General features: G+C 41.0%; 2 protein-coding genes and 1 long non-coding RNA gene across 5 annotated transcripts; 1 reads left to right on the forward strand and 2 right to left on the reverse strand.

Moving 5' to 3' along the window:
• Positions 1–731: 731 nt before the first annotated feature.
• Positions 732–15,660, reverse strand: wdr43 (WD repeat domain 43). The gene is made up of 18 exons (XM_086127349.1): positions 15,416–15,660; positions 14,294–14,428; positions 13,954–14,075; positions 12,529–12,649; positions 11,752–11,870; positions 11,543–11,645; positions 11,342–11,406; positions 10,339–10,498; positions 9,999–10,085; positions 9,032–9,145; positions 8,705–8,854; positions 7,786–7,872; positions 7,674–7,705; positions 7,133–7,196; positions 5,755–5,868; positions 4,002–4,071; positions 3,119–3,177; positions 732–1,666 (listed from the first exon to the last, which is right to left on the reverse strand). The coding sequence occupies exons 1-18, from the start codon at positions 15,620–15,622 to the stop codon at positions 1,526–1,528; spliced, it is 1,950 nt and encodes a 649-aa protein (XP_085983475.1). The 5' UTR covers positions 15,623–15,660; the 3' UTR covers positions 732–1,525.
• A 149-nt stretch (positions 15,661–15,809) lies between these two features.
• On the forward strand, positions 15,810–17,835 carry LOC147195998 (uncharacterized). Its single transcript, XR_015102674.1, has 2 exons — positions 15,810–16,026; positions 16,144–17,835. It is a non-coding gene; the product is annotated as an uncharacterized LOC147195998 (long non-coding RNA).
• Positions 16,831–25,056, reverse strand: LOC147195999 (protein tyrosine phosphatase type IVA 2-like). 3 transcript variants are annotated; one of them, XR_015102673.1, is made up of 9 exons: positions 24,924–25,056; positions 24,339–24,476; positions 23,778–23,913; positions 23,347–23,707; positions 23,162–23,254; positions 20,233–20,363; positions 19,098–19,172; positions 18,774–18,943; positions 16,831–18,690 (listed from the first exon to the last, which is right to left on the reverse strand). XR_015102673.1 is itself a non-coding variant. In XM_086127352.1 (8 exons), the coding sequence occupies exons 4-8, from the start codon at positions 23,440–23,442 to the stop codon at positions 18,832–18,834; spliced, it is 507 nt and encodes a 168-aa protein (XP_085983478.1). In that variant the 5' UTR covers positions 23,443–23,707; positions 23,778–23,913; positions 24,412–24,476; positions 24,924–25,056; the 3' UTR covers positions 16,831–18,831. The 3 variants fall into 3 exon arrangements, 2 of the variants coding, with proteins under 2 accessions (XP_085983478.1, XP_085983477.1); XM_086127352.1 differs by having other exon boundaries at positions 16,831–18,943; positions 24,412–24,476; XM_086127351.1 differs by having other exon boundaries at positions 16,831–18,943.
• Between the last annotated feature and the right edge of the window lie 941 nt (positions 25,057–25,997).

Here is a 25,997-nt window from a genome sequence, read left to right on the forward strand (position 1 = left end):
TTACTCGTCTATTTTGTGTGGTGTACAGTATAAGCACATGCAACAGTCAGGACCTGTCTCCCGAAAAGAAGGGCGATTATATCAGATTTTAAAGTGGAATAACATTGAAGTCTTTTCTCATCAACACTGTACTCTTGAGAACTGCAAATGCAAAGACTTTAATTGTATCTATTCAAGCACTCTTAGACCTTCGACATGGCCGCCGTGAAAAGAGGTGCGTGATGTAAAAAGAATAAAAACCACGAACGGGAGAAAGGGGTGTCAAAAACGTTCCAGAAACTGTAGAATGCTCATGTACAAATTAATCAAATCAACATGGTCATGTTTCCCCAAGTGGAAGTACTGTAAATACGTGCATGATGATGGCTCCAATGTTCTACTCATTTACGCAGAGCGGTTGAAGGCCCCCCCGGTCCGGTACACTAGGGGGCGTCAGTGAGCATAGGTCTGAAATGGGTGTTTATGAGTTGGGAGAAATCATTATGCAAAACACATAAATAAAAGCCAATAGGTACAAGTCTGACCTAATCTAAAGTTTTAATACGAATTTACACAATTTAAGGCTTCAATGGAGCATTGTGAAACATTTGACACATATACAGCACACCATTTGATTAAGGCATCAGGTATACAAATAATTGCATCTTTTTTTTTCAAATCTCATTTGAGTCTTATATTTTAATGGTATAAACGAGGTATCTAAATTACACATAATACCCAATCAACACAAATTCATGTTAAAAAGCCATTTATTCAGTCTATTGATCTTTTTTTCTTTTGTTTACCGCCAGGTTTGGTTTTAAGCTGGTGGACATCAGACCATGTCCGGACCTAACTCGTATGTAAAAACAAGAGGATCACGACACACACGGAAATAAAAAACCTTCAGGAGACTTGTTTTATCGGAGTTCCTTTAATCTCAAGGACCTCTGCGGGATAGTTCGAGGGAAGAGCTCATACAAACACTTCACTGTACAATAGAGATTTACATTGTTACGCGGGGACATAATGTATGGTCTTACTGAGTCCACCTCCGGATCCAAGAGTGTTCTGTAAATAAAAAGCCTGCATCCCAGCTCTAAGAACCAGGCACAAAATGGCAAGTGTGGTTATAGTCAACCAATAAGGAGGTGCAACCTTTTCTACTGCACAGCACAACAATATGCTGTAGTATTGATTGCAAGATGACAGCATTAATCCTGAAATGCTAACTAAGCTGGAAACATCTCCAGATTCATTTACAACTTCATCTGGCCACAAGGAACTGGGATTTATCATAAAATTGGTCAAGTTGGAAAGTGTGTCATGTTGAGTCACGCGTTGCCCTCCTCCTTCTCAAGTTGGCAGTCTTCACAGAGTGTCAAAGATAGAGACGGTTGAACATAAAATGGAGGACAACCTGTTGAATTCCATCACTTCCCGCAATTTTGTAAAACAATACTTGGGTGTCATAATAAAATCATAATGATGAAACTAAAATGAAAGTACATATAACTCTCTCGAGACCATTTTTGTGTTTGACATGTCATTCTTCTTCACTCTCATTATCATGCTCCATGTTTTCCTCGCCGTTGGCTTTGGAATCTGTCCTGCTGTCAGGACCCTCTTCATCCTGGTCAGTTTGATCCTTCTTGTCCTCCTCCATCAGCTCATCCTCCTCCCAATTCTAATAAATATCAAACAGCATGTAAGCGTGACATCTTGAAGCAGGAAGAATGCGCTATGACATGGGGCTACCAACTTTTGCACTGGTAGCACCGGTGCTACCAACTTTTTCCGTGGCTCACACCGCACAAGATTTGGTCGCACCCTTTGTTGGGGAAATACAAGCGTAAGCAGATTGGCTGATGTAGAGTCGTCTCATTTGGCATACCGCAGTTTCGTAGGATGTAAAGATTGACCGTGACTGAAGATATACATGCTCAATATTTTGCTGTGAAAAGAACTTTGTTTGCAACAACCAGCGGCGGTCAAAACGGGTCCATTATTTTATATAACTTCAAAAGACTCCATTCGTCAACGCCCGTCGTCCTGCAAGTTGTAGATGTTTACCTCCTCCAACACAGCTGATTCAAATAATCAATTCATCAGCAAGCTCTGCAGGAGGCTGAAAACAATGCTGATTGTGATTTGTGTGTGTGTGTGTATACACTAACTGTATGGATATCGCCTTGAGTATCCCCCATGCACGAGATGTTATGTTCCCGTTATGACCCTACCCCGTTTGGGAAGCCGGCTTAAAACGTTCTTTATAAAGCAAAAAGATCTATGGAGCACAGTAGCTGTGACTGTTATAATGCGTATTGAAGCAGCAGCTGGATTAAAAACAAGATACATGTATAGTTGAAAAAAAGATCTCTCGTCGCAGACAAGACGCCATTTTCAAGTGACAACTAGATCAGGGGTGTCCAAAGTCGGCCCTCAAGGGCCCCACGGTCCTTGCTGCAACCCGACTCACATAATGAGGATCATTCTTCTGCTTCTTCAGAGCTTGCGGATGAACTGATTATTTGAATCAGGTGTGTTTCAGCAGGGAGCGATTGATAACGGGTAGCACTGCGGCCTGTGAGGACCGGAGTTGGACATGCCCGGTCTGGACAGAGCGTGTGCAGCCTGACTATTCAGATTGCACTGTTGACGTGGCGTTTGTTCAGATTGGCAAAAAGGAACACCGTGAATCCAAAAGAAAAGCCATTCACATTCATCGAGGTGTTTATATGGAGCATTTGCATTCCGGGTAGTCATTCACTTTCATTCTAATTGCAATGCAAGACCCCATGCATATTGACGGATCATTTTATATCGCGCTTCTACTGAATGACTTTCTCCGATGATTCCTGTCTCTCTAATGCCACTTGGAAATAAAGTGAGAAAAGATAAGTAGTGACTGTACGTTCTATTTTTTTTAACATATTGAATAACAGAAAATATCTACATCGTGGTATATCGTTACCGTGCCATAAAATGACATTTATTGTGACCATTTTTTTCTCTCCATATCGCCCAGCACTAGTTTGTAGTCATGAACAAAACTAAAGTGTAGATGTCGTGATTGAAACAATTACTCAAACTGCTTTGCTAATTTTCAAACAGGACTTGCCAGTCTCATCTCACTTACATCTGAGTCTTCATCCACAAGGTCTTCGGGCCCAGAGGCCTCATCTTCATCTGAAGAATCTATTCAAAAGGCAAAAGGAGGGGGGAAAACATTTGAAGAATGTGCATGAGTATCAAGAATGGATCATCAAGCAGCATCGCAGAAAGGTGAAGCTGATCACAAGCAAGGATGGGATGAGAGCAATTAGTCGAAACTAAGGAGGTGCCGACCCAATTTCTGGGCATCTGAGTCATTTGATTTTGAGGATCAGCCAATACCGAGTCCCAATCTGATACCTCAGCAATTCATCAAGAAAGGGGTGCCCTAATATATATATATTTTTAAACAAAAATGTAGCAACATCATCACGTATTTACAGGGCCCAGTGCAACAGTGCTTCAAACCAAGTCAACAAATTCTTTTAATTTATCGGATTCGCAAATGATTGGATTCGGGTTTTCATTGCCATTTTACACAACAGTCTTCTCCATTTGTAATTCTGACAGAAAGGAAGCTTCAAGACTTTTGCGTTACGGCTTCCCTCGGAGGTCCCATGCAACGTTATTTATCACAATTTGACATTTCGGTACAGATTCCAACAAGGATCACGAAAGTTGACACACATGATTTGCTCCCGCGGACCACATAAAATGATTTGGCTGGCCGGATCTGGCCCCCGGGCCTTCACTTTGACACCTGTGTTCAAGAGGGTTGTGATGCAAGTACCCATGAAGACAGCAGAAGTTACATCTATTCGAAGCAACAAGCAAAATATGACTGCACCACACAGATTAGTACCGAAAACATATTGAACATCAGAAAAGAAGTCGGGGCAATAAATAAATAAACTTTTTTTTTTTGCAGAACAACACCAGTAAATAAATAAATAACCACAAATCCTTACCCTCTTCATAAACCAGCTTGGCTGTGTGGTCAACATCAGATACATTGTTGCTATCCGTGCTTGTTGCCACCTGGTGGGAAAAAAAAATAATAGTGTTAGGATTTGTGGATGATTCATCGGTCGCAATATTGAAAACGCTAATTTGGTTTTAGGGGGACGCAACTTTCCTAACCCTATAGGAAAGTTGCACAGAGGCTGAAACTCAACTGTTACTTAGGACGTGTTTTGACTGTTATCCTGGACAAAATATTAACTGGATATAACTTTATAACATTGTTGCAGTCGGGCCGAAACCTTACATGTACAAATAAAGTAAATTTCATAATTTTTCACAAATCGATACAAGTGCTCTTATCCCATATTATCTGTTATCTTGACACATTATTAACCGTTTCAAAGTGTTGGAAATAGCTTGAGAACAAATCTATTCTCTCGAACACACTCTCGAAGGCTTGAAAACTCCAACTTTTCCGGAGCCATGCAGCGTAATGTCGCCTCAGGATGGAAAGTCGATTAAGACCATAACGACTGAAAAGGGTCAAGTTAGATACATTTGAGTATTTTTTTTTTGTATATGGTTCTCTGTAATGCTTCAGAACAGAAGCAAGTTGACATAACCACAGCTGTTTGCTTTTGAGAAATAGGAACGTTTTTTTTTTATCTTGGCCAGCGTCTGTGGACACGGATGTGGATGACTGGTGCCATATGACACCTTTTTAATCAGTGATAGCGTAATAAATTTATGATTTTCTAGCTTATAAAATACATTCGCGACTAAACACGGTTTTGGGGTGGTGTTGCCTCGATGCACAAAATGGTCTATGATAGCAGCATAAAGTATAATTTGAACGAAGCAGTAGTTGGTATCTAACGAGAGATGGTTTTTTCACCCCCTGAAAAGTAGTGCTTTTGGAGATGCAAAGACTCTGCCTGACAGTGACAGTATGCAGAGTTTTGTATACCATGCACCAATATCATTGGTAGAAAATACAAATGAATCAAATACTTGCAATCATGACTGCAAAATATCGGGAAAAACATCAATCTCAATATGTAATGCGTGATCGATATCAAGAGAAAATGATAAAGAATAATAAAATATTGGATAGAAGAAAAAAAAAATCTGAAAGCAACCCCAACACTGTGCATGTTGTAGGCAGCGCGTAGCCTCCTCCAAACACAAAGAACAAGCGCTAAAGCAATAAAACATACAAACCAATGAAGTAGCAGAAGCTAATCCAACGAAGAAGACACGCTCGCACATGTGGCATACTCGTGCGGAACGAGTGAGTGGCGGAACTTCATTCAAATAAATGACCGGCTGCCTGAGCACAGCTCTAACAATAAGATTATATTGCGCAAACCTGGCGAAAAAGCCCTCCGGATGTGATGTACACGGATTGGAATTCGCCGACTAATGCCAGTGTTAACCATGTCAGACCCTCGGCATCGCACGCAAGTCAAAATCAGGCAATAATGAGCGCGCTAAAAAAATTAAAGGAGCCCCAAGACGGGTTGGTCAATGCTCACGCAAGCATGGCGCGAGAGTGTTGGTTCACTAGACTTACATTGTAGGTACACCGAATGAAGAAGGTTCATGTAACTATCAACGATACTGCTTTGAGGCGCACCGAACGCAAATAAGCATTTACAGCGCCTTGTCGGTGGAGCAACTGCAATGTACACAGGTAGCAAGAATGAACATGTGACGTGGCGAGGATAACATTTTGTCATAAAATGTGCTCAAGCTGACCTGTGTAAGGAGGAGGTACAGCTTCCCATGCAGCTTGTTCAGTTTGTGGAACGTCTTCACTCTGCTCTCAATCATGTGATAGAGCACTCCCATCTTGGAAACCAGGTCAGGCAGCTTTTGGGATATAGCGCAGAATCACTCAGGTTGGTAATAGAAACAGAAAACATGACAAAACTGTCCAAACACTCAACAAGGGTCATCATTAAACACAAAAAATGTCATTTTCAAAATATGCCTTTTAGAAAAACATAGACAATGGTAACATTTCCCACTGGCAATCCCACTAAAGTGTCTCGTTTAGGATTACAGTAATCCCCCGTTTATCGCGGGGGGTACGTTCCAAAAGGAACCAGTGGTAAGTGAAATCCGTAAAGTAGTATTTTTTTTTTTTAAAAAGCAAAATAATCCGAGAGGGACGAAATTTCACATACAGCACATTTGACAATAAAGTTGTACTTGATAGTCAGCTTTATTTTTTACAGTTATACAATACTGAACTATGTATACAATGCAAAGGCGATTGCTCTAAGACTGCAAGGGAAGCTCAGTTTCCCCTAAAATGTCAAAAAGTATGTGATCAAATACATGTGTGTACATACAATTGTGTGGACATGTCACTGACTAAATATGCGCTACAACGCGCTCAACTTTTGTTCCGAATCAGCTTCTTATTACTGGTTACGACGCGACTCTCTTCTCATTTATTCCCGCGGCTTCACTGCGCTTTAAACTGTGTGGACGCTGAGCGTCGACCGCGAGGACGCTGGGCGTCTAGAGAGTTCAGTGTAGGTTAACAAGTCATTGGGTAAATCAAGTACAACTTTGTCAAATTGTCATGCCCATCGGATGCTCAGCGTCTCTGGGAGTCTATGGACAGTGGGCGTTTATCGGCTGGCCCGGACGCTCAGCTTTTCTGCATGATGATTGGATGAGGCTGAATCACTTTTTGATTGACAGAGAAATGAGCCAATCACCGATCTTATGGTGAAGGCAACCTCCTAATTTTTCTGAAAAGGAACAGAGTGGAATTCACGTATAAATAAACGGACAGATTTTATGATGTAGGCCTAAATTGAGCTTCCCCCCTCCTTTCCAGACCAGCATCCGCCACTGATACAATGAAACCAAAGACCAAAACTTGGCAAAGGTAAATTTGGCAAGCTGTACAGCGACGAGGTGCGGAGACTGTTCACGTTGGTCAGTCCCTTAGCCAATCAGGATGCAGAACACAATTCACTGTTTAAAAAAAAAAAGCATTAAAAAAACTGCACAAAAAAAAAAAAAATCTGTGAAAAAGCAAAGCCGCAGAAAGTGAACCACGTTAGAGTGAGGGATTACTGTACTGCAATAGCTCCAAATGAGCAAACAGCTGACTCACCGAAGACAGGTATGACGTGTGGTGCGTGAGCACGGCTTTGAGCCACCGGACCACAAAAACTGCCCTGATAGAAGAAAGGGAAAAATGGTTCAAATGGATTCCACCATTCAATATCTCTCATGCTTCCTTTGCAAGCAATAGTTTTGTCAACCATTTTGTCTATGATTAGTGCTAAATTGTCAAAGAGGATCATCAATACATTTGATTTATCAACACGAGCCTTCATTAAGGACGTGCTCATGAAAATAAAATTAAAATTTGTGATGCAAAATTTCCAACGTGCCAAAATGTAAAGTACATGCAGAACCATTTAAAATGTTTTACTCAAGCAACAACAAAATTGCAATTATCCCTTGGGTCAGATTGACCCCATGGGTAAAATGGGTTATATTTGAGGATAATAGGAGGGTTAAAGACAGCATTCCATTTGGAGTTTTTTTTTTTTTTTTAATGAAGGAACCCACAGGAACTTCTCGGGGCAAAAAAGGTCCCTCAGAATACAATGCATCTAATATAAGTGACTGCCAATGCTTATACTTACGTGAAGGGGTGTCCTTGGAGCCTCCTGGTAATCTAGAAGAAAATGCTTGCGTAAATCAATTGTGACAAAAGCTCAAGGCTCGTGTCACTGCAGAAAATGAACTGACACCAACCTCTTCCACCAGTGGTAAAACAGCAGGGAGGGGTAGCCGAGCCACCGTTTTCTTGATTACTTGATCTTTACGAGTTTGAAAAACTTTCTGTGAAAGGAAAGGGAAAAATGCTGATGAAGGAGTCGAGGCAATTATTGAGTCTTTGATGCAATGTGATGGAGATGTAAACGATTCTCTGTCGATAAGTGATTACCGTAATCAAAAATGCCAATGAATAAGTGAAACTTCGAAAGATTAAATTGTCCAAACTAACAGGCTAGTTCTGGTGTTAGCCAGCTCAGACATTAGCATGACAGTCAAGTCGCCATCAGGCACTGTAAGTAAAAAGTGTTCTCCGTCAACGATGGCCCCGCTGAGATGCGTGCGATCCAAGAGAGTACTCATTTGCAACGCTTTACATTATCTGCAAATATGCGTTCATGACACAGCTCGGTGAGCATGGACGTAAACAACATTGCACAATACACCACAACACCATGTGCACAACAACAATCACATGATTTGAAAATGATTTTTTACAACTATTTTTATAAATATTTAGAATGGTACTAATTTTCCTCATTGTCTGTGTTCAATTGTATTTTATCTTGAATCCATTTAATAGTTTTCCTCATTTTGGTTAGGTTAAAAAAAAAAAGATTATGGGTAGACTCATATGAAACACATATTTCTCAGCCTTATTGCCCAGCTGTCCATCAAATATAATAAAGGCTGGTTTGTTAGGGGATCTTTAAACCGTAACATTGCATTTAATTGTATCACCACTATGTTTTGATCAAGTACAATGTTACAGAGTGCCATTTTTTTAATTGAAAAACACTTTAAAAATGTTTTGGAGGGGACACGGCAACAGATTCATGGAATTAAGGGAATTAAGAATTCACTGAAGCGTATAGAGACCCTCGAGAGGAATACTTACATTTAGGATGTCGCCGTCACCGCTCTCAAGGCCCTGCACCAGCAACACTGCAAAATTGTCTGTCTGTAAAGAGGGCGTCCCTTGAGACGCTCCCTTTGTGAGAGCTGTAGACTGCAGATCAATTTCGCCAATACGCTCTGCTATTGACATCTGAAGAGGGAAGAGAAACTTCTGCTAAATGAGGACGAGTGGATATACATTTAATGAGGCTGTCTCAATCCAATCGACGGGAGTGTTTGGGGCAGGCGGTTCTTTCTCCGGGGGCAAAGATAAATAGAATGTGACATTTTGGCATTTGCTATTCAAGATCAGGTGCAATCAACAAACCTCTATGGAGTCCGAGTCCTTCTTCCTTTTCTCTGTTGCTTTCACTGGGGCTTGATGTCCAGGAAGGCCAGGAACCAGCACTTTGCTCTTGGCATTGACAATTGGGGTTTTCACCTGTAGATGATACAAGGGAAGCATTTTTTTCTTCCTTCTTCCTACAAATACAGATTGTGAATATTTCAAGCACATTACAGTACCGTGAAAAAGTATTTGTACCCCTTGCATTTTTTTTTTACATTTTGCCACCTTACAAAATGTACAATGTAGAAAAAAGTTTTCAAAAAAATGTACAACCACAAACTTCGTTTTTCATTGATGTTTTATATGACCCAGAAACTGGCAAATAATTGTCAACATTTTATGAAAAAAAAAAACCCCATCTGAAAATGTGGTGCGCATTTGCATTCAGCCCCCTGCATGAACCCTTCTATATCAATTACGGCTATTAATCTTTTGGGGTTGGTCTCTACCAGCGTTACACAGAATTGATGGCCCATTCTTCTTGGCAAAAGAGCTCAAGCTCAGCCAGACTGGATGGACAACATCTGTGAGCAGCTTTTTTTCGAAGCCTTGCCACACACACTGAAAAGCATTTACGTCTATACTTTGACTGGCCCATTCAACCTTGAATATTCTTAGATCTAAGCAACTCCATTGTGACTCTGAATTCATGTTTAGGGCCATTGACTTGTGCTGGAACTGCTTTCAATTTACCGGTATATAATGTATAATATATGTATATATTTTTTGTTTTCTACTTTCTCCCTTTCAAACTTCTGCTGCAAATTGGGAATTTCTCCATTGTATGAGAAATAAAGGTTTTCTTATCTGAGATAATACCAGAGATGCAAGCAAGGTCAGCAGGGGAAGTTGTCTGGACAATGATCAAAGAGCATTAATATGTAGCCCTACATCTGACAGCACATAGAAACGTAGACTATCGGGACACGAAAAGCATGATGGTTACCTTGGAAACGGTCGATGCAATGGAAAGGGACAATGCGGTCTGAATATTCCGCGTCAAACAAACATGCCTGTCAGCTGTGTTGATATCCTGCAAATGAAGAGGTTGTGATAAAGTTAGATCAACAAATTCGACACTACCTCTGGAAAGTTTCCAAAGGAACTCATTCATCAAAAATCAAGAGAGACGTTCATTGCCGAATGAACGGCCAAAATGAATTACCAACGGCATAAACAGTCGACTAAGACTAGACAGTGAAGCCAAAAATTATTACTCCAGTCATCTTATGACCTATTAAACAATTGGCTAGACTATGTAGGGAAGGAACCGCCTGCGCACTCACCACTCTCTCCATTACAGGTTGTAGATAGTTGCCATAAGCCAGCATCACACTCCGTGACTCATCACACAAGGCAGCTGCGAGAAACGGGATCGGCATTGGGGAATCCTTTGTGTCCGACATCTGCACTGTGCATGAAGGTGACAGGGGCTTCTTGCAGGGCCTGCAATGACAACAGTTTGACTGATCTAATTCACCAGCTAAAATGCTCTACAAATCTATATTTTCAAATTAAGGAGGATATTGTATCTGTGGAAAATTCAAACCGGCAGAACAGGCTACATTAAATGATGACATTTTTCAGGAGTGTGCGGACCCCCACCCCCTTTTTTTTTTACATACCTGCTGACTCAATTACCATCAAAATTACAACAGTCCAGTTACACCCTGTCCCATAGTGACTATTAGACGCAAATAGGGGACCTCTGCCAAGTCTCAAGACAATTTCCTCCCCCAGCTCAAACCATAATGAATATTTCGATACATAATTCACTCATAAGTGGACATAGTCAGCCAATATGAGCCCCAAAGCACATATAAGGTTAATAGTGTTGCTATAGTTTTAGGGAAGTGAAATTAAAAATGCTTTAAGAGTGTTGAATTCAATTACAATTTTGATTTTCGACCTGCTTCAAAATGTATCATGTTGTCCCAAGATGCTAAAGGACATATACATGACGTGAATCTAGTCTTTTTAAGAGTCCTTACTAAAAGCACATTACTGTTTTGTCGGTTGCACGATTGTGATTGTTTGACCTCTCCGCAAGAGTCATTCGGAAAATTATTTAATAAAACCCTACTTTTCATCTGTTAACATTTTAAAGATATTCTAATGCCAATTAGGGCCTTGCTTTTTTAGATTGATGGATTCAACAGATTTTAAGACTTAAGCATCCACATAAAAGCATCCTGATTGCTACCAAGCAGTGAACCATGTATCAACACATCTTAATATTGCATGACAAAGGTTAATACAGTAGATAAGTTGAATGCGCTCAGGGCTTACCCATTTAGAAAGTGCTCAAAGAGATGCAACTGTCCATCTTTACACACCACTGCTAGCCTCACCACCTGTAAAGGGGAGAGAACCAAGAATTCGGCATTGCGTTTATCAACAAATATTTCCATCCCAATAGCCTACTGCGCATCACAACGTCTCAATGCATTTTATGAGGCTCAATCATATAGACGCAGTAGCTTCTCTGACCTGCTCCTTGCGCTTGGATGTGACAACGTCAATATGTTGAGGCTCATCTGTCAGTACGAATGACACCACAGAGTTCTTGTCCCTTCCATCTTCTCGTACTTGCCTGCAGTGAAACGATCTTTAAGTCAGTACCACGGCACATTGACAGTGTAATGTAGTGTGATGTACATACAGTTCACGATCTGAAATGACACCGTGTGTGTACGCACCATACGCTAAGCAGTCGATTGTGAGCAGCACCGGACAGAAAATAGAGACTGTTGCTGTCAGGGGGTCGTGTGGTGGCAAAGTGGAGGGTAGTCACGGCTGTAGAATGGCCTGTGAATTTCTGGAACGGGAAAGAAGCGGACAAGTTGCCAGTGCTGCTCGGTGACAGCCATGTTTAACTGCTATAGGAAAACATTCTTTCATTGCTTGGAATGTCCCATATTTTCCTGTCACATCTGACCAATGAAATTAACGAACAGGTCACAGTGGCCCTCGTACGGAATATTTATCAGCCATTTGCGGCTGGGGTGCACAAAAAAAAAAAAAACATTTTGAATGGGGTTCAATTAGCATTGGGATCATGTGCCATAGATAGTCACGTTTCAGAGATGGCTCTGTCTCAACCTACTTCCACCATTGCTTGTGACAGACAGCTGGCGCCAACGGCCAGCCAAGGAGGAAGGACAGCATTTCTGACTATGGAGCAAAATCGGCTAAATCTCCCAAACACAAATACAACTTTCCAAAGGCTGCATTGCCACAAACTAATGTGCACTACTGCCCGAAGAAGCTCGTTGGCGAAATGGCCTCACATAACAACAAGAGTGACTGAGAAAGGTTCTGGGAGGCTACTGTGGCTTTTACTCAGGTGTTTTGTAGTCTGGAAATTACAGTAATTGTTGGAAACACGAGTGCTGATTGCAAATGAGGCTTCTTTGATGTTCTCAGTTAACTGCTCTCATATCTACACATCTGAATGCAAAGTTTGTGACACTCACCCTATAAACCTCCTTGGTGTCCAGGTCCCACATCTTGATGGTCTGTCCAGCTGAAAGCAACAGTTTACCATCTGGGCTCACACACAAACTGGTCACTGCAGCACGGTCTGCCTTCCACTTACTGTAAACAACAATTGGGCTTGGATTTATTATGACAATCATTTGCTCGATGACTAGCCTTTCAAACCAACATGCAAGTGAGACTGCCTTTTCTCAGTTTTATACCAGAGATTGTTTCTGTTTTACAGACAGGACTTCAGCACCCATTTTCCAAATCGCCAAAGGCTTTTGGCAGTTGAAAGACAAATAGCCCAATGAAAGGGGCCTCGTCAAGGAGTATATAAAAAGGTATGATTTTATTACATATCAGAATTGGGCATTACGCCTTTCAAAACTCGTTTTGCTTTTTAGGGGTTTCCCCCCCCCCCTTCTAAGATATGCTTTATTCCTCCCCATAAACAAGATTTGAACCCCCCCCCCCTAGAAATTAACGAGGCATCGACTGCCACAGAAGTACAATTTTCCCCCCTTTACAGATCATTTAAAAACAAGTGTTTACACTTGGAATCATCCCCCTTTTGACAAGTTACATACTCAACAATTTAACAAAGTATTGCCATTCATGTAGTTTGTAAAAGAGTAAGTAAATAAGTACCCAACATGTGAGCACTTTGCATTTGCATTTAAGAATTAGCCGGGTATTACTGCCAATATATCGCAAAAATATCATCGTGTCACGGTAAGATGTGTCATAAATCAATCCTTTTTATGGAGTTGTATGCTTTTGTCTGACTTTGACGAATCAGATGCAACCTTAAATATACATCACCATCCAATTGAACACTAGGAGCATTACTAAAATATATATATATATATATAAACAAACAATACATTGTGCCTTGTTATTTTGACGTATAACAAAGTATTTCATAGTTAAAATGTAATTTCTACATGTTAAATATATAAGTTGGGCGGTCCGGTGGTCGACTGGTTAGCACACATCAGCCTCACAGTACAGAGGTGTGGGGTTCGATTCCGGCTCCGGCCTTTTTGTGAGGAGTTTGCATGTTCTCCCCGTGGCTGCGTGGGTTTTCTCCGGGTACTCCGGTTTCCTCCCACATTCCAAAAACATGCATGGCAGGTTAACGGAACACTGTAAATCGTCCCTAGGATTGGGTGTCGGCACAAATGGTTGTTGGTCTATGTGTGCCCCAGTTCAGGTTGTACCCCGCCTACTGCCCGAAGACAGCTGGGATAGGCTCCAGCATGGCCCGCGACCCTTGTGAGGATAAGCGGATCAAGAAATGGATGAGAATGTTGCAATATTTTCCATCCAGATCACAGGGTTTTCCGATACCGTGCAGCCCTAATAACTGCTGGTTTTAAATTATGTCCCATCGAGTTTCAGATATTTCATATACTGACCTCCGCATCTTGCCTGTCTGCAGGTCCCATTCTACAATGTTTGTATCATCTGAGCCACTATATAATAAACTGTCTTCAGGGTGCCAGTGAACGCAATTCACTCCTCCACTATGGCCTCCATCCTGAAAGGAACAAAGGACAATCAAGTTTAACAACAACTGAATTGGACACAAACAGCGTGCCAATATAAGGCAGCCTCATTTTGAAACACGTGATTAAATTCTTTCTACTACAATTTCTCCAAAAGGTGAAATCATGGTGACAACCTGTTGACTAAATACAACCACAACAAATTAGAACAAGAATTTCACATTGGTATTATTTTTTGTTTGAAACTCACCAAGGTGCAGTGCAAAGCTCCCTTAGCAGTACTGTAAATGAGCACAGTGCCTGCCACCGTGCCCATTGCCAGCAGGTCTGCCTTTTCCTCCAGCTGCCCTGCCTCTGATTTCCTCTTCTTCCTCTGAGGACCTTCCTGAAAAACGTGCCTCATTAGGTTCCATTGATCAAGTCAAGTACAACTTTATTGTCAAATGTATGTTACACATACAGCACAGATGAAACGTGAATGAAACGGTTGCATTGTACACTTTAGTAAATATGGAGGTTTGCAAAAATGCTGTTGTTCTTGAGATGCCAGATCAGCAAGGAAATACTATCAATAACTGACCACGGGCAGAGTTCCATCCCTCCAACTCTTCGTTTATCCACGTCATATATTGGATTGCTAGGCAGGGTTTATTTCAACTACTGGATACCATTTTTCAGCATTTACAGAGACCACTCGAGAGCATTCAAATTTCAATATTGAGCGCATAACACCAACATAATAGGTGAATATCAATCACGCATGCAACACACCTGAGATTGTACTGACGAAACATGGTAAGAGCTCGCGCAAAGCAATTCGACGACATATGACGTTATGGATACAAATATTCATACCAATAACCATAGACCGTTAATTTTGTAACGATTCATTTAAATCCGTGAATTTTCACTGTGATGCAAGAGTTTCTGAACCCTACTGTCACTAACATGTAGCTAACATTCCTGAAGTGTTACTGGGTGAATTTAAAAAAATCTTTCTTCGAAAGGACCGTATTCGGAAACTTTGGAAAATATATAGCATGGTTAGTTAAATTGTCGAGTTAATCTAATAATTGCATGACGCTTAAGGGTTAGGCACAGTAAACTTTCACAAGTCCATGTGGGACCAACACGTGCGTTTCGAGAAGCGTTGACGGCTAGCGCTTAGCTAAGGTGATTATACGGCAAAGTCTCGGGCGGAGGCACGAGAAAACGTCTATATGTGTTAACATTGGGTATTGTTGCAAGGTATTCGCGCGCAATTTTTTGCAAACATCGACAGTGATTGTGTATCGCTGTGATTCTCTGACAACGTCCTCGCCCCTCGAGTTTAGGCCGCGCTAGGCTATTTAGCAACTGCAGCCTTACGTACCTTGATTGTCCGGCATGGTCCCCAATGTATGCATGTACAAGTGGCACTCAAATGAGCTGAAGGCACATATTCCTGGTGAAGTGTTTTACTGTCTGTGTTCCAAATTCGAAGCCTTCCATCTTGGGCACACACTGCCAGGTACTGGCGTGATTTGGGTGAAAAAACGCAAGGTAGAGGCAGCAAAGAGCTGCCTTCGCCGTCCGCCATTTCTGAAAGCGCTCGAGAATCTGCGTGCGTGGTTTCCACGAACCACGTGTGGATGCTTTTGCACATGCGCAGTGACGCGTCAGGAGTACCTGCTGCTGATTGGCTGCCACCAGACAACAGTGGTGCGGAGTACCACCCATGCATAATTCGAGCCGTTTATCCTCAAGTGGGTCCCGGATGTGTTGGCTCTCCCAGCCATCTTCCGGCTGTCGGTGGGGTATTACACCGTGAATCGAGTGCCAGCCAATTGCAGGGCACACAGAGACAAACAAACATTTACACCTAGTCACACCTCGGGACAATTTCGTGTTCAGTTAACCTGACATGCATTATTGGGAATGATGGAGGAAACTGGACTCGGAGAAAACACGCAGACACGGGTTCGAAACCGCGACCTCCTCAATGTGAGCCGAACGTGCTAACCAGTCGGCTGCCGCGCTTACGAAGTATCAGCACGTATTTTTAGCTTCTAACGCAGGAGTATTCAACACAGCTGATTCAATTGATCATGATCGTTTTAGGGTTCTACAGAGCTTGCTGATGAGCTGATCATACAGACAGGATATGGCTGTCGAGGAACCGGAGTACCCTTCCCTTGCCGTGACGAATTGCGACAGACTTCACATGAGCCCACAGTGCCCTCTCTTGTTCTATTTATCTCTTGCAATTTGTGATAGTCATACGACTCCTACAGTATGCGGTACTATTCAGGTAAAAAAAGATGATTTCTTTATTTACTGTTGATTGGCACCGTCATTTAGACATGTCACGGAAGCGGCAAACATTAAGACGCTGTCAATGCAAGTGCTGACTTCAAAATAAAAGCTTATAAAGGTGCAGGAGGTCAGTCAAGGCCCGGGGACCAGATCTGGCCGGCCATATAATTTTATGTGGGCCACGAAAGCAAATCAAGCATGTCAAGTTCCATGATGCTTGCTAAAGTCTGAACCAAAATTTCAAATTGTCATGTGTAATTCACAATAACAGTCATTATTCTTGACTTCTGATTTTAAAACTAGTTGCCCATCAATTTGTTGTGCGCTGTGTATGTAATAGGTGGAGGTGATTATACATTTATATGGTTTCCCAAAATTCATAGTGGCCCTCCAAGGGAAACCGTAACTACAACGTGGCCCGCGACAAAAGTGAGTTTGACACCCCTGCTCTAGTTTTTCATGATTTGGACAAAAAGTACACACACACACAAGGCTACTGAACACATTTACTGTGAGTAGGCATTTCACAAAGAAACCGTGAAATGAGTCAATAACGGGAAAAAGGATCAGCAGAAACATTAACTATCGGACCAAATACGAACGACAGAAGAAGGAATTCTGGCATTTTTGGCAAAAGCTGTGCTCTATGGTTGTAACAATGTTTGCATACTGTTGCCATCTTTGATACGTGTGGTCATGTGGTTGCACGTAGCCCAGCAAACATATCACAGTGCATCCAGGATCATTATGCACATTACGGACCATTAACATTTAGCATGGATAATAGTGGCCCAATACCATACATCGTGTTACCAGAACACAGTATCATAAAGAGCAGACATAGAGCAAAACGGTCAGGAAACAAGGAAGATGATGCTGTTATGATTTGTTGTCATAGCTATGACAATCTACTAAATACTGTGCCATGTCAAAAGTATTTCCCCATTTCCTGATTTCTTAGTTTTTTGGCATTTGTATTTTACAGGACTCATGTTTCAGGATCAACTAGCCAATTATAATATCTCACAAAGGCAATCACTGAGAACACAAAATGCAGTTTTTAAATTATCGGTATGATTTTATTTCTTCAGGGGGAAAATCCCAAACCTGTCTGGTCTTCTGTGTCTTGGTTTAATTATTTTCAACACTTGTGATGAACATTCACAAAAAAATTGATAAAACTAAACAAATTAGGACACTGGCTAATACTTTTTGATGGCACTTTAGATGAAACAAATTTGAATGAATTGTCACATAAAACTTGGCTACCACTGGCAAAACATTGCAATACAAGGTTCTTCTACAAAGAAACACTAGCATTGGGACAAACAGTCGGTACATTTGAATTGTATAATACAGCAACGTTTGTCTAAAACGGACATACATTTGGAAATTGATCATCTTTTAAAAGCGTCATCAGTGCTACATCCTGGATAGTCAAAGAGTTGAGATTGGAATGACTGTACCTATTAAACAACAAAATAATTATTAAAAAAAGATTAATGTGAATGTTGAGTGAGAAGTGGAATTACAAACTTTGGAGAGAAAATAAACTTCACTTCATCGTGCCACATGTAATTTTTTTTGTTGCGTGCTAACCAAAGACAGATGTCGAATGAAGAGTATTTTTAATTGGATGCAAAACACATCAAAGTTATTAATGATATCAGAACCACAACCAATTGCAAGCTTGTCATTCACTGAGGGTCTTCTTAACCTCTAGCAGAGTGAGTGACGAGACCAAAGAGACTAGATGAGACTCGGGAGGGAGATCTTTGAGTATAACTCTTGAGGCCAAAGGCCATCAGAGCCTTCAGTGGAAGAGTCCAACGTCGGCATGGCCTAAGAAAGTAATACAGTCGGATTCCAAAGTCATGTTGATTGAATTCTTCAATTTGATAGCCGTCCATCATATTCTGCCTTTTCATGCCAGAGGGCGTTTGCTTCATTCCATGCGCAGGAACTTGTTGCTGCTTCACCCTGACAACGCAGCCGCTCAAAATGCCCTCATCTTCCGACAGTTCCAGGCCGAGAATAACATTGCCGTGCCGCTCCCTATTGAACTGACTCTGCTCTGTGTGATTTTTTTTTTCTCTTTCCCGAGCTCAAGGGAGTCATCAAGGAGACTTGTTTTGAAGATGTGGCCAACATCAAAATGACTCCTAGTGCAGCCCTGTGAAGGATCCCAGAAGAATCCTTTCAGGAGTACATGATGGCGTCGCAGAGAAGGCTGGAAAAGTACCCGTTAGAGTCCAGAGGGATAACTTCAAAGGGGAGAACGTGCGGTTTGGATTTGAAATAGTCAACAGAACGCCAAGTCCCATAGGTGAGAGGCAAGAAGTCTTCTCGCACCTACAAAAGTGGAATTGCCGCTTGGATAATCTTAAATGGATGAAACATTTTGAACTAATCTAAGAAATAACATCAAAATGTACTTGAACCATTGATGAAACTACAGCGAAGATTTAGAGGGTAAGCTGTGCTTGCTGATTCCTATTGGATTGCGCAACTCTGTCTGTTCGCATCTTTGGAGCGCAAGCACAGTTTTGGTTTGTAGTTTTCCAAGAAAAGCAGCTGCTTTGAGTTGAATGCTCCACGACGCTTCCTGAAAAACAAGATTTTTTTTTTTTTAAACCATCATAAAGCTTGAAACCCGTGTTCACAAAGAGCAAGGCTGTGTGAGTAAGGTACCTGTGCCCATTGGACAGTGTAATGGCGGCCTTGTACATGTTACAAAAAATTAGGTATGAGGTACTCACAGTCTTATGAAGTGAACAGCATCTTCATACGCCATCCCACACTCGATCAAAGCAAGGGCTACTAGAACTGGAGCTCTAGAGACAAAAAAGGCAATTCCAACAATAAGATAAGATATCCTTTATTTTTCCCACACTGGGGAAATTTACAGTTTTGGGGGGGTAGAAAGAAGAAAAAACAAAGTGCTTGCATGCACAAAAATAAATGTTGCAGAACAGAGCTGTACAGAGTTCAATAAAGGAATGCGCTATATCTTTTGTTGTTATTATTATTCTCATTCAGAGTTTGTTTCATGTACAATTCACCGAGGGCACTGGCAAAGAATGGGAATCTGGAGGGCCGAGAGAAAACGGCACACGTGAGGTACGATAGTTAACACGCTGCACAAATGCGTCCCATAACGCCGCGTCAGGTCTCGACGAAAGGAGGTGGTGATTTTCACAAACACACAAAATCTTGTGTCTACTTGATTTTTCTGTTTCGTTCATCTTTGGCCGTTTACCACTGTTTAAGATAATTTAATATTAAAAAAAAAAATCCATCTGTGTGACCGCTTTCTTTGCAAATATCCCATATTAAAATGTGAAGACTCACGGCTAACAAAGAAAATCAGCCAAAGTATGTATATTTCTGTCATTATGGCTAAATTGAGCTGTTACACGGTAGTGATTTGTTGATTGAACAGGTCTAAAAGTAATTAAACCTGGGTGAGTTCAGTGACAATGAATTCAGCTTTCTAAAAAAATATGATTGGCCACAGTCGTAATTTAAAAAAGGAGGGGGGGGCAGGTATCTTTGAATGGATTTTTTTTCCTTAATAAATAAGGTCTCCACTTAAATACTGCATTTCATCTTTACATCGATTATCTTTGTCTGATATTGCCATTTTTTGATGTTAAACATTAAAAGAGGAAAAAAATCTGCAATAAAATATGAATTTGTCAAGGAGGCAATTACTTTTTTCAGCGCAATGTTTCTAAATCATATCGAGAGCACAAGTGTCAAACTTGAGTCCTGCGCGCTTTAGATGTTTCCCGCCTCCCACACGCCTGATTCAAATGATCTGAAAACAATCCTGATCATTTGAATCGGGATCGAGGACCGGAATTCGACACCTGCGATCTTGGGCAATCATACCTTCCCAATCCAGCAACACAATGCACAGCCACACAGCTGCCAGGCTCGTCTCGGAACTTTGTCTCCAAAAGACTCAGCCAACTTTCGACCACTTGATCGGGAGGGGCAGAGCCATCTTCAAATGGCATATCCTAGCAAAAAGATCACGTGGATTCAGAAAACATCCATATCTGCAGTTTTACCTTCTGTATTTTCTGGATCTTATCCTGGACGCCTCCCTGGCAAGGCGTTCCAGGCATGTCCCGCTGGGACGAGGCCCTGTGAATGACCTCAGAAATGCTGGAGGGGTTTACACAGACTGTTGGCTGGCCTGGGAACACTTCAGGATCCCCAGGAAGAGCTGGACAAAGTGGCTGGAGAGAGGGAAGTCAGGGCTTCCCTGCTTAACCCGCTGCCCCGGTAAACCAACCTCGGACAAGCATAAAAAAATGGACGGATGCAGGCACATGCACAGAGATTTGTGGGGAGGTGGTGGGGTTAAACAGAAATACAGGCCACCCCCGTTGTCAATAATTGAGATCATTGTTGGCGCCATAGCACAACATGTGGGAGGGATTTCGGATGATATTGGTGACACATTTTACCGCTCCAAAAATGTGCATTGCGCATGCAGGACCTAAGTGTATGCATACACATAGGGCTGGACATAATTCCATAGAAATATATATCGCGATAGATATGCGATTAGAAAATGTGTTTGATACATTTTTGGGGAAAAAAAAACAAATCAGAAAGCAAACACCAATATATTTTCATTCATATACACAAATGCATTCAGCCTTTTATAAAAGAGCCATCTGCGAAAGCGGCACGAGTACACAGCACTAGAAAGTCTTGCGGTTTTCTTGTCCTTATCCAATTAAATCCAGAGGACAGCTAGATGACTGTGCGAGTTAAAATGAACAACTCAACAGCCTACAATTAACCACCTTTTGTTAATGCAGCCATTACCGGCCAGTTTAGCGGTTCTCAGACACACAATCTCCTGCCAGCTTCCTACTGCTTTACCCCTGACTGCAATATTTATCCACGAAAATCTGAAGGGATACCCACATAATTTTGTAACAACACAAACTGCCTTTTCCAATGTACTGTTGGGCAATTCTGTACAACTTCCAGGGTTCTTGCTCAAATCTGGACTACATTTTCAAATCGTGGTAAATAAAAACATCGCAATTTTCTTGTTTCCAAACCTATTTTTACAATAACTTCAACAATAGTTGAACAAATTACTATCCTTGACTTCAGATTTTAAAATGATGTAGTCATAAACATGTCCTGGGAACGCAGTGTCTTTTGTCTACACTCCCTCAGTCCCTGTCCTTGCCCAGAAGGAGAAAAAAAAAGTTAATTGGAGGCAATTAGCTTACAGGAGGCTGCATGTTTACTCAACTCTCCAAGCAGCCCATCATATTGTGTACACTGCTTAGACGTCCCCTCCAAAAAAACAAGAAAAGATATGCTCATAACCAGTGACAGTCAGTTTTGGCGGGTATTGAAAGCTTGACTTTTGAAAACCACCGTCAATCTTCAAACCAGTGACCGGTTCATGCCTGCTTGCAGCTGAATTATGGATAACCTAGAACTGACATGTATGGAAGCTGAACCTGAAGTAGCCTCAGAATTGGATGTGAAACTCGAAGCCCTTCACATTAATGAGAACCCAAGAAGGAATTCACAATTTCAAAAAAGCGCACATCATCCCCTCTCGTGTGACACTAATACATCGTTGTTTAAATGTTGAACAACATCAAATAAACAACAGTAATCAGTTTATTCATAGGAATGGTTTACGAAAAAAAGATTCTGCTGCAAACCTTTAAGCAAAATAACTGGAGACGCGATTTTTTGATGGAATGTTCGATCAATGGGCTGTACTTGCGCTGAAATAAATAAATACATACATAACATACACAGTGAACTCTCGTTTATCGCGGGGGTTATCAAGTATCAAGTACAACTTTATCGTCAAATGTGCTGCATTTGGAACATGTTCCAAAAAGAACCCGTGATAGGTGAAATCCGTGAAGTAGTCAGCTTTATATTTTTTATACTTAGGATACAAGACAATGTTGTACTATGGACTGATAAATATAACAAAAATAAAAATATAAACGTTTACCTACAAATAACTATGATCGTTTATAGAAACACTGTAAAATAAGAATTTAAATAGTCAATACGGGGTTGGACACATTGTGACTCATGCGTATTTCACAGTTCCTTTGCCTTTGCCTCTTAGTTCAGATTCCGCGCCGCTTTAACGTTTTTTTTTTCTCCTGAAGGCTGTGGTGCGGGCGTCTTTTTCCGAAAGAACATAGCTATTGTTGGGACATATCTTTTAAACTATTCTCATTCAAAGTTTGTTTCATCTGTAATTCACCGATGGCAATGGCAAAGAATGGGAAACTGGAACGCCAAGAGAAGCATTTTAAAACGGTACACGTATGATACGTATGATAGTTTCTGAACTTAACACGCTGTAAAAGCGGGTCCCATGTCTCCGCGTCAGGTCTCGACGAAGGTAGGCAGTGATTTCCTTTTCACAAACTCTTTTATCTACTTTCTTTTTTTGTTTGGTTAATGTTTGGGCCCGTTACGGCTGTTGCTCATCATGGCAAGCATGGGTGGGCACGCACGTGTGTGTGTGCAGGCGTGCACGTGCGCTAACAGGTTGATCACGGGAGGTTTGCTGCTTGTCAAGCAGATCTTTAGTCAAAAAAGGTTGACATTGGTCTACAGTTTCTTAGCCAATCAGGTTGCAAAACGCAATGCACTGTTTACAAAAAAAAAATGCCCAAAAAAATCAGCATACATTTTTTTTTTTTTTTGGTGAAACAGCAAACCCGTGAAAGGTGAACCGCGTTGTAACGAGGGTTCACTGTATACATTATACATATTACATAAATCAATAAATTTGGTCACTCACCAGGACACGAATGCCTTCTTGTTCCACTGGTGCCTTGTCATAAGTGGCAGCACACACTCTTACCAAGGTGTTAGCTCTGTATGCTTTTAGGTCCTTTGAATCGACACAGATTTCAACGTCACAACAAATTCTCCAGACAAGTAATATGACAGTTGTTATTGAAAGTGCAAAAAAATGTGCCCTACCTCAATAAACCTTCCAAGTTGTGCATTAGTGGGGTTGTGTGTGATGAGGAACCTTAGAGAGTCATAAGAGATTTCCACTGGTGCAAGTCGGTTCATTTTTACACCCACGGAAGTTTGCTACTTAATGGAAAATAGCAGAAGTTTTGTGAATGGGAGAGAAAATCTTTGGAGTGAAATGGGAAAACAGAGCAAATGAAATCAGATCAATCCAGGCTTCCTTTGGAAAATGTCAACCCATCCAGAGAAGTAAATCAAATCAAGCGATGAGAGGAAAAGTGGAGATGTTGAGACCACAAATAATCAAAGCCTCTGCTGTTCACCAAGATTTCTTCACGTGGTTAAACAGGGTGGCAGGGAAGACCTGCCAAGATAACAACACTGTATTACATTGATATCTTGTTTTACTACTGTTATTTACCACACAGACTTACTTGTGGGTATGTGTGTGTGTGAATGGCAGTGCTTTTGTCTTTCTAGTGTCTGTGGTTCACTTGTCCACAATGAGCAGTAGGTGCTGGGCTTGGCAGAACTCCCTTTCACGCCTTGCAACTGCCATACACGAGCAGCCTGAATTAAGAGAAAGACAACAAAATATTAATTTACTAACTCAATGACTGAGGATGTCTCTGTAACGGAGCTCCAGGATAAATTTTGTTTTTACGAGTTTTTTTAAACCTTTAAAGTCGACTTGCAAAGTAATCATTAACTCCACTCATTTTCATTGACCTCTTTATAATTGGGCTGAAGTGTGGAGCATGGGTTTGTCAGCAACCAATAAAAGTATTCAACAAAAATATATGAACAAATAATAAACATTACTGGTTGCACTGGTGTAAGTAAATGAAACTCTTACTTGATGGGACACGCATTCCCGAAATATAATTCTTGTGCCAACAAGCTCTTAGTGTGGGGGTGAGGGATGGGTCAAATGAGTGAGGTTTGGCAACTGACAATTACATTTTTTGGGACAAAAATGTTAACTAATTACTCACTGTGATGTGAGCTGAGGAGACAGTTCATTGAGCACGCGCAGGACAATGTGACGGCTGCTGTATGTAGACACACCATTGATGAAGATGCTGGTTTGCTTCTGCTCACGGCTGACAACGGCCTGCTAGCTTGATGCTAAACTGTTGTGCAATAGAAAACACGGGCTTGAGGGTGTCTTGCAGCGTGTTCGGGGAAACGATAAATTGAAGTGACTGCACATTGAACAGAATTGTCAACGAAATCATCTTATGGAACAGTCACATATTGCGTTACAGTGCTAAATACTGGACCGTTAACTATTCGGAAGGTGTTTCGAACAGATTTAGATTACGTTGAACAATAACCAACGGATCAGTTGCTGTCGAGTGACATTGTCAAAGTCGAGGTTTCAAATACGTTTAGTTTAATGATAAACTAAATAAAACGTCGAATAAAACTTCCCAATAAATGTCTTATTACTCCACTCATATTAAATGATTTGCAATGTAACGTTAATTAAGCGTCTGACGTGACATTACACTATGACAACCCGTGCAAAACCATCGTATGCAACACAAAACTAGAAATCTTAATCAAACTGTATTTACAGCGAATTCGGCTCAGAGGATCTGAGAAGGTCGGTTAGAAAAGGACAAAACAACCAGGTTCCAAAAGGAGGGCACAACGCAACCAAGTATGCGATTACTGTACTGTATAGCGAAAACATCACGTACCGCCTCCTCTGTCTTCTTCGCCTTCTTTTGTCATTTATCCGGATGATGGCAAACCAGTGCAGTAGCGCTACTTAACGGACTGGAGTGTAAACAATAGAAAGGCAGGAAATGAGAGACGCACGTAAAGGTTGCATCAACAACAGCAGAGAAAGCAAAAGTCCTCACACGCTATGCTTAAATAATAGTTAAGGTCATGGTTATAAATTAAGGATTGAATGGTCATCAGTGCCACTGGGGATGGGAAGGCAGTGGGCACATTGAACCACACACTGCCTAACCAGATATGTCAAAAGCGCCATTTTAAGTACTATACAATAAATCTTTTTCATTAACCCTCATATTATGTTGAAAAAAAAATCACATTGATTATGTTGTGGGTCATTTTGACCCGTACTGTAAAAATCCACACAAAATAGTAAAAAAAACAGGTTACACCAGTAACAACTTTGTTTAAAATGATGTAAACATTCAGAAAAGAGACAGACAACATATTTTTAATCCCAAAAGTATATTTAAACCAATTTTCAGCAGAGTATCTTAAAGTTGATGCTCAAAGAGTGTTCAAGTGTTTGAAAAATCATAACATAACCACACACTGTGATTTTATTTATTTTGATTTAATATTTAATTTTTCTTCCAGTGCAACGAGTCCTTGTGCATTAAAATGACTATTTACGGATTATTAGAATTACTGATAGATAGATAGATAGATAGATAGATAGATAGATAGATAGATAGATAGATAGATAGATAGATAGATAGATAGATAGATAGATAGATAGATAGATAGATAGATAGATAGATAGATAGATAGATAGATAGATAGATAGATAGATAGATAGATAGACAGATTGATTGATTATGGAAATGCCTGCTCTACGGCAATACAAATACCTACATTCGGTTCAATGGATTTCTATGGGCCATTCCAGAAATCGAACTTTAAAC

This window comes from Hippocampus guttulatus, chromosome 13, assembly GCF_054856545.1.
Source record: "Hippocampus guttulatus isolate MCC_2025c chromosome 13, RoL_Hgut_1.0, whole genome shotgun sequence".
NCBI classification, from domain to species: Eukaryota; Metazoa; Chordata; class Actinopteri; order Syngnathiformes; family Syngnathidae; genus Hippocampus; species Hippocampus guttulatus.